We start from the raw sequence: 9459 nt of genomic DNA on the forward strand, positions 1-9459 counted from the left end.
CATCATCTGGATCATCATCTGGACCATCCAGACCTCCATCTGGATCATTAAGACCTCCATCTGGACCATTAAGACCTCCATCTGGACCATCCAGACCTCCATCTGGACCATCCAGGCCTCCATCTGGATCATTAAGACCTCCATCTGGACCATTAAGACCTCCATCTGGACCATCCAGACCTCCATCTGGACCATCCAGGCCTCCATCTGGAACATCCAGGCCTCCATCTAGACCATCCAGGCCTCCATCTGGACCATCCAGACCTCCATCTGGACCATCCAGGCCTCCATCTGGAACATCCAGGCCTCCATCTAGACCATCCAGGCCTCCATCTGGATCATCCAGACCTTCATCTGGACCATTAAGACCTTCATCTGGAACATCCAGACGTCCATCTGGATCATCCAGACCTCCATCTGGATCATTAAGACCTCCATCTGGACCATTAAGACCTCCATCTGGACCATCCAGACCTCCATCTGGACCATCCAGGCCTCCATCTGGAACATCCAGGCCTCCATCTAGACCATCCAGGCCTCCATCTGGATCATCCAGACCTTCATCTGGACCATTAAGACCTCCATCTGGAACATCCAGGCCTCCATCTAGATCATCCAGGCCTCCATCTGGAACATCCAGACCTCCATCTGGACCATCCAGGCCTCCATCTGGAACATCCAGGCCTCCATCTAGACCATCCAGGCCTCCATCTGGATCATCCAGACCTTCATCTGGACCATTAAGACCTCCATCTGGAACATCCAGACGTCCATCTGGATCATCCAGACCTCCATCTGGATCATTAAGACCTCCATCTGGACCATTAAGACCTCCATCTGGATCATACAGACCATCATCTGGACCATCCAGACCATCATCTGGATCATCATCTGGACCATCCAGACCTCCATCTGGATCATTAAGACCTCCATCTGGACCATTAAGACCTCCATCTGGACCATCCAGACCTCCATCTGGACCATCCAGGCCTCCATCTGGATCATTAAGACCTCCATCTGGACCATCCAGACCTCCATCTGGAACATCCAGACCTCCATCTGGATCATACAGACCATCATCTGGACCATTAAGGCCTCCATCTAGACCAGGGGTCGGCAACCTGCGGCTCTTTAGCGCCGCCCTAGTGGCTCCCTGGAGCTTTTTCAAAAATGTTTTTAAAAAAATGGAAAAAGATGGGGAGGGAAATATATTTTTGTTTTGATCTGGTTCTGTAGGAGGACAAACATGACACGAACATTCTTAACGTTTTCCAGCGCTGTAAAAATGTGTAGAATAAATATTAAATTTCAACATTTCTGTCAAGGAAGATTTGCGTCACAGCCTGCGACACACGTAGCCTATCAGCAGGGCGGGATGTCAGGCAGGTGGCGTTGCAAACAAACCGGGGCTGTGTGATGGGACATGGATCCCAAAGGGAAAAAGAGAAAAATAACCGAGGAGAACAGAGGATTCAACGTTTCTTGGACCGAATCATTTGCAGTCATTGCCAATGCGGAAGGATTGCCTGAATGTTTGCTCTGTAGCGAGAAGTTGTCAAATAACAAAAAGAGTAATGTGGAAAGACATTTCCAGGGAAAGCATGCTACATTTGCAGCCAGTACCCAGTTGGGAGTGACACAAAAAGTGCGATTGCATCACTTCTGGAGAAATTAGAGAAGCGCAAAACTAGATTTAAGTGGATTGCATCTCCAAACTCCACCACTGCTGCAAGTTTAGCTGCAACCCGGGAGATAATAAAGCGTAGAAAACCGTTCACAGATGGTGACTACATGAAGGAGTCAGTCATCAGCATATCAGGACACGTATTTCCAGACTTCAGAAACAAAACCGAGATGATACAGAAAATCAGAGACATGCACCTCTCCGCTAAGACAGTGAAGGAAAGGACCATTAAAATGGCGGCAACATCACCGATCAGCAAATCAAGGACATTAATTCAGCACAAGTTACATCTTACATGTTGAGAAGCTGACCAGTGATGTCCGACAACAGAAGTCACATTAAACGGGGAAGAACATCATCCTTCATAGACACAGACTGAGTAACAAAGTGGATGTTTTTATAAAATGATTTCTGATTATTGTCAGTATATATGTGGAATGACACGTGGTAATGGTGCTCAGGTCGGAGGATAGCTGCGTTGGTTGCGTGTCTAAAGAGAAGAGGATGCTGCTGCGTTTTACCCTCGCACTGACTTGCTTGGCATTTGCACAGAAATCAAACTGTATTCATTTGATTTATTGGTTTATTTTTTTATAAATGCAGGCTGCGTTTTATTGCGCGCTGTTTGTTGCCCAGATAAGGGGCGCGTTATGCACGTTCCATTTTGTTGTTTTTTTTTTTAATCCTCAAAATAAAAATGACATAAAAAAATCGGATTTCTATATTGCATTTTTTTATTTCATCAAAGCAACGAAACATAACTCATTAATATAGTAATGAAGTTAAACATGAGACGGCATCGTACAACAGAGTCGTCACGTGGTGCGTCGTTCTCTACAGGATGCACTGCAGGGAAATAAACATTTTATCATTCAGGCTCATTATGTATTTGTAGCCAACTTAGTCCTTTTCATAGTAGGCTAATATAGCTAATATAGATACATAAAGCATGTGTTGCCTTCATGATAAGGCTTATATTAGGCTTTTATTTTTTTGCAGCTCCGGACATATTTGTTTTTTTTGGTCCAATATGGTTCTTTCAACATTTTGGGTTGCCGACTCCTGGTCTAGATCATCCAGACCTCCATTTGGACCATCATCTGGATCATCCAGACCTCCATCTGGACCATCATCTGGATCATCCAGACCATCATCTGGATCATCCAGACCTCCATCTGGACCAACTGGCAGAAAGGATCTTCATGTGTTCGGGTCACTGCAGATGTTTCTCTGGACGATCATTGGTAATGGAGGTCAAGATGCAGACTTTTGTTAACCTGATACTTCTGGAAGACTCTACGCTCCTTCATGCTGAAATGTTCCACATTTTCATTCCATCTGCAGGGAAACTGGGACGGTCTGATGGCAACCTCCTCCAGTAGCTTTACCCAGGATCCCACCAGTCTGAGGTTGTTGTCAAACATCCAAGCAACTGAAAATCACTCCAACACAGAAAGCGCGTGCGTGTTCTACCAGCTAAAGAGCTGCATGTGAAGGACCAGAACAGGGTGATCATGTGGTTTCGGTGAAGAAACAGACCAGTTCTCCAGACTCTAGCGCATGTTTTTATTGTGTTGTTGACACAAAGATGAATACACTGTTTGTCCCAGCAGCGGGTAACCAGCGTGAAGTCGACAACTGTGTGGAATGATTTGTGGAAACAATAAAAACAGTCTATGGCTTACTGAGCATGACACTGAATTATTTACAAAGTCAAATCAACTCATTGACAGTTTGAAAATTGGTGCACAAAGCTTTTTCTCTTTATAAATATAAAAAGGGGGAGGAAGAAAGACCACTATGGGCCTAAAAGGGCTAAAGTCTCTTTCACTGAGACAGCTTAACACTCAACAGAGTTATACATATCCCATTTCTGTTATGGCACCAGTATGAAAGCATGCCCTGGACTGGCTGGTCTCCATGGTGGACACCTCCGCTCCAGCAGGTTCGGCGGTTGTTCTGGTCGGCACAGACCCAGCCAGCAGAACAACAACTAAACAAATACAAACTTATAAAAATTACAGATAGATCTTGACTGTCACGTGAGGTATTGTGGATCAAAGCATATCTGTACATTGTCTCATTTTTCTTGTTTTGGACAAAGTTTGGAAATCATGACGTAATTTATAAACAAGAAAACTGATCAAATACAATCTACACAAACAAATGATGTCAATAACACGATTTTCTATGAGAAAATTCAAACCTAGAATGGCAGTATATTGACATTTATACGTACAAAAAAAGTAGCAGCAAACAGGAGAAAAGCATCGTTTTAAATCCTTTTTTTTTAAAAAAAAAAAATCTTTTTCAGGTTTTTTGTTAAACACATAGCTGGGATTTCTTCTCTATAGCAGCGGAATAAAAGGAGTGTTTCTCTCCTACTTTCTATCCTTAATGTACAATCAGAAACCTATTGTACAGGGTTCCTACAGGCTTTCACATCCTCAGAGTTCAGCACGTTTCCCACTGATTAAAAAGGAGCCCTCCGGCTTGCCATACGCCGTGTGTAGGAGTCCAGACTTCAACAGCAATAAGACCCCCCCGGCGGTGAGCCTTCACCCTTTTTTGCCACTTTTCATCTCTTAGAACTGTTGCCAGCTTTGTTTCATGCCAGTCTCCAAGGAACGCAGCCCACGTCTTTTAGGTTTGTGCAAAAATCACATCAATAGTCTCGTCACTCCTCTAAGCTTCATCCGTTTCCCATCATCCATGAGCAGTGTGTGAAGGGAGGCGCTGACCCGGTCAGGTTCAGTTTTGCGTCTTTCTGGACTTTAAACATCAGCAGGCGGAGCAGTCGTTCCGTTGCTGTAAAAGTACATTTTACTTTAAAAAAAATAAAATAAAATAAAACTAACACTTCCCTTAACCTGTAGCTCTGGAGTTTTAGGTTCCTGCTCTGCATGTCGACGTTGAACTAGAAGCCCTGCCTGCAGCCCGCTGGGCAAACTGGACCCCTGAAAGCACCAAGCAGCTCAAGGCCTTCTGGATAAATGTGATCCAGCCTGCAAAGCCGCCCGGACCGGACCGGACCGGACCGGCCGACCCTCCGGACCGGACCGGACCGGCCGACCCTCCGGACCGGACCGGACCGGCCGACCGGACCGGACCGGCCGACCCTCCGGACCGGACCGGCCGGACCGGACCGGACCGGCCGACCCTCCGGACCGGACCAGCCCTCCGCTTCTATTTTTATGTTGTCTTCCAAACTTTACTGAGTTCTTTTTTTTTTGTTTTTAAAGTCGAGCCAGCAGCGCTGACCAAAAGTGCTTTTTTAATTTCATACAGAAAACATTGGAATGATATTGTACGGAGAGAAGGGAAGCGACTGCTCCGCTAGCGCCTGCGTTGATGTTAAAACAGCAGCAGCCGACGGTCCGCAGAGCGACGCTGGCTGGCTTCAGCAGAAGCAACGAGCTTGGGAGGGAGGAAGCGGAGACGACCAGACGAAACCTGACAGGATAAAGTGACTAAATAGAAGCGAGCAGGAATAAATGACCGTCTGCACGACAAGACAAGCATGGAACAGGAAGTCCAAGTCACTGGACAGATTACGAAATCAAAGTGTTGGAAGAAAAAGCAGGTTTTCGGTGGAGACCTGCCGACTGACGCGACACGTCGGGCGTTTTAGGGGGCGAGTCTGGTCGTTCAAAGGTTCCTACTTTAATGTGAGAGAAGAAGAAAAAATACCTAGTTAATATCTGTGGCTTCAACCCCCCCCCCCCCCCCTTCTCTCTGGCACATTTCTGTAGTGTTCACTTCTTTTCCACGGGGGGAGGGGTCACCCCGAGCGTGTTGCGAGGTGGGCGAGGCCTTCTGTCTTGTCTCGGCAGCCATATTGGACGGCGGGCATGAGAGTGATGTCCTGGAGATCATAGCAGCCCAACATGAAGCGGGGGGGAGGGGGGGAGGAAGAGGGGATTCTGAGTTCAGATGAGGCTAACCCCTTCCCGGCCCACCCATCAGTGCCTTCTGACAACTTTCCCTGATCCATCAGGTCACGGAGCGACACGGCGGTCCATGGACTCAGATGTTGATGTCTCTCACATCAGTGGGCGTGCAGGACAGGTCCACGTCCTCGTCCACGCGTTTGGTTTCTGCTGCGCTGCTGTGCTGCTGAGCCTGGCGCAGGCTGGACTCCAGCAGGGACTCAATCTGCTCCTGGCACGACCGTAAGCAGTCCTGCAAGCCAAAACACAGAGTCAAGACCACCGTACGCCACGCCGCGGGGTCACCGCCACGCCACAACCCAGCACAACAAACGGGACGCCTGCAGGCGTGTTTCCATACCGGGTCGCTGCGGATGACCTGGGAGAGGAAGTTGGTGAGGTTCTGGGAGGACAGTGAGGCATCTTGGCTCTTCAGGTAGAGACCCTGGACCGCCGCCACCACGCTGCCCGCCGCCACCATCGACGGAGGACTGGCAATGAAGTTGACATCTGGAGAAAGAAAAATTGGTCGTTTTTTCTGAGACTAGAAACGTTTCTGTATGGTGAAAAAAGTGGAAATGACTTCAAAGAGAAACACACACACACACATATGGATTTGTTTATCAGTAAAAACCAGATGAACATAATTCCCGGCGGCGTGTGGCGTACCTGTAGCGCAGAGCGCCACGAAGGTCTGGGCGTGTTTCCTGAGGATCTGCTTTGTGGAGGGGTAGATCTTCAGCTTGAACAGGAAGTGCTCGATGAAGTCGTGAGGGGTGACCGAGGCCAGATCCCACTTCAGCTTGTTGAGAACGAGCAGCTCCATTTGCTGTGGACAGACAGACAGACGGCACTCAGCCAAACGGACACACAGCAGTTTTCACTTCATGCTTCACACGTTTTCTCCCTGAAAATGTTTTTATGGCATCTTCTAAAAAGACATCATTTACCTTTCTGAGCTGCTACATTAAGATGAATTTATATTAAATGCACATAAAACTCTTGTAAACGACGTTCTGACGTGTGGCTGGACGGGTTCTCAGGAGAAAGCAGCGCGTGAAGCCGACATGAACCTGCACCTCCCTCTTCCGGCCACTAGGCGTCGCTGTAAATCTGTCTTTTTCTTGGCAGTCACTGAGACCATTCATGAAATGAGAGAGGCCTTCCAGTCACCATGGGAAAGTCAAGGCAGCCATTCACACTCTGCTGCACGTTTCTACCTTCTAAGAGAAAATTCCCCGCTCCCACCTCATTACGTCCTCTGTCTGACGTCCACTACGTCATACGACCTGCACAACCTCTGCTCTCCGTTCATGCGGCCTCCGTGCACACTGATCATGCACTGTATGTGTTATGTAACATCCATGTCTGCAGAACTCAATTACCAGCAGTTCTCCGGGCTGGACCGAGTTATCGGTGTAGATGCAGAGTTTCTCCGCCGTTAGGGGAACCGTCTCCTTCATCTTGGATGCTAGAAACATGCACGTGGCTCCGAGCAGCTGCAGTCGTGTTTTCCTGGTGGCCTCCACTGATAAAAATCTGTCCAAATAGTTCATAGCCAGTGGAAAAACCTCCTCCTCGCACTTCTGTTCCTCACAGACCTGGGAGGTGAGAAAGCACTTTTAGATGTTTTCTGCAGCCTGCAGGAGAAGAATGACCCCCTCCCGTTCCTATGCATTATCATCACACCCCCCCCCCCCCCCCCCCCCCCCCCACTGTGTCCACGTACAGCTGTTTGCATTCAATAGCTGAGCACAATCATCCCAAACGAAATTAGCAGAAATATTTTTATATTTAGTTAATTTTACTTGAAAGTTTCAGCTTTCACTAAAAACATTTAATCCATGCAAACAGGTTTCCTCGTGCCGCCGAAACGATGAAAAACTCCAAAAGGAGGCTTTTCTGCCTGTTTCTGGGCTGAAAAGTAAATAAAAAATATTCCGCTAATAGTCTGCAGTCAGTTCTGACTGAGACACAAAGGTGGCGTCGGCGCAACTTTCACTGCAATTTCAACTTCGTCATCTTTTCAAAAAATATTTAGAAATATTTAAAAATTAGCGGGATGGCTGAAAGTAGCATGGAAATGACGGCCGTCGGAAGCCTGATCGGATGGAGGGGGAAGGAGCCGCGAAGCGACGTCGGAGGATTTTTAATAAATTGATTTGTGAGTCGAGGCTCCTTCACGTGCTGCACGCGACGCTTCCACATCTCCGCGCGCACCTTCAAAAATCTTAGAAAAATATTAAAACGCAAAAAAGTCAAACCAAAAGTTGATGTAAATGTGTAAAAACGTGTAATGTCGGAAAGCCGACGGCTCGGAAGGAGGATTAGGTTTGTATGTGGGAGAAATGAGGCTTTTTGTGGAGCGACCTTCACGGCCAGCCGGACTTCTGGAAGCTAACTTCACCAGCTGATAGCAGCTCATGTAGCCTCAGCTGCTAGGTCGGAAGCCACTCGTTATTTATACACATTTCTGCTTCATTCAACCCATTTACTGTCATTCACTGACATGCGACAGATTTTTAATGATATTAAAATCCTCCTCATACACGACAACAAAGATGGCGCGTAAAAAGCTACTGGCACGAGCCACACTGCATACGTGTACAAGGCTTGTTAATTTGGAAAAAAAAAAACAAAAAAAAAAAACAACAAAAAAATAAATAAATAAAACACGAAGTTTCAACATGAGAAAAGCTCGTGGAAAAGACGCAGAAGGAGGTGAACGTGGGGAAGGGCCAGGACCACCCAGATGTCCCCAGGACGGACCAGGGCTCCCAGAAACACACGGACCCACGCAGCAGACAATAATTCTCCCACAGCAGAAAACTTTGGCATTTTTCATCTTCCACAGGTGAGTCGGAGCTCGCGGCTGCCTGCCGGCCGGCGCGCGCCTGCAGGGAGACCAGACCCACCTCCAGCATCCAGGTGGCCAGAATCTTCCTCATTCTGGGGACAATCTCTTTCTGGACGCACTTAAAGTAGTTCGGGGACGGGAGGTACTTCTCCTCCGCCTTCAGCATCGCGTGCAGGACCCGGTCGGTGAGCAGGTTCACGTCCTGGTGGGCTCTCCGGACGGAGTCCACCTCGCAGCACAGCAGCTGCTCCTCCATGGTGCCTGAGCCGCGCGGGGCTGGGGGGAGCTGGAGCAGGACAGTTGTCGCGCTGCGTGGAAGGTAATGTTCCTGCGTGGGGTCTGCGGGGAGCACGCGGACTCTTTCACGTTCCGTGGCTTTAAATGACTCTCTTTCTGCTCGCCTCCTCTGCTGCTGCTCCTTCGGTGTGCGCGAGCCCTCTGAGGATCCGACGCTCTGCTCCGCGAGACAAAAAAGCTGCTCCGCGTTCTGGCTGGCGCGCGCACCCCTGTGCGCACTAGGAACTAGCAGGAGCCGAGGGAGGAGGGGGGGGGGGGGGGGGGGGGGGCGCTGACGTCAGTTGTTGTTAAGGTGGAGGGGGTGGGGGCGCGGGGGATCAAAGAGACATGCAGTCTGCCAGGGAGCGCGCGAGGAAGGGATTGTGTTATAGACATATATATGTATATATAGAAGACAGGAGGGAGAGAGGAAGACCTCCCCTTTGCACCTCCTCTTCCTCACTTCTGGAGGTGGGAGGTCCGAGTCTGATGGGGGGCGCTACACCTCGCAGCCTGCAGGGGGCGATAAGAGCCCCCTGGTCCTCTGAAAGCAGCGAACATGAGGGGAGCACATGGAGTCATTCATCACATGAACTCCTCATATCTTCATCTCCTTCTCTTCTCTTCATGTTTTTACAAACTCATCTCCTTTATGAGCTGCGTGTCAAGGCGGGTTAGCGCTTCCTGCAGTTTGGAGGCGAGTAAAGACTAAC

General features: G+C 48.7%; 1 protein-coding gene across 1 annotated transcript; it reads right to left on the minus strand.

Annotated features, from left to right (window-relative positions):
* Nucleotides 1-5702: 5702 nt before the first annotated feature.
* ccnd1 (cyclin D1) lies at nucleotides 5703-8901 on the minus strand. Its single transcript, XM_079244962.1, has 5 exons — nucleotides 8529-8901; nucleotides 6999-7214; nucleotides 6283-6442; nucleotides 5975-6123; nucleotides 5703-5866 (listed from the first exon to the last, which is right to left on the minus strand). Exons 1-5 carry the CDS (start codon nucleotides 8724-8726, stop codon nucleotides 5711-5713), a joined length of 879 nt encoding a protein of 292 aa, XP_079101088.1. The 5' UTR covers nucleotides 8727-8901; the 3' UTR covers nucleotides 5703-5710.
* Nucleotides 8902-9459: the final 558 nt, after the last annotated feature.

This window comes from Telmatherina bonti (genome assembly GCF_933228915.1).
Source record: "Telmatherina bonti genome assembly, chromosome: 1".
NCBI lineage: Eukaryota > Metazoa > Chordata > Actinopteri > Atheriniformes > Telmatherinidae > Telmatherina > Telmatherina bonti.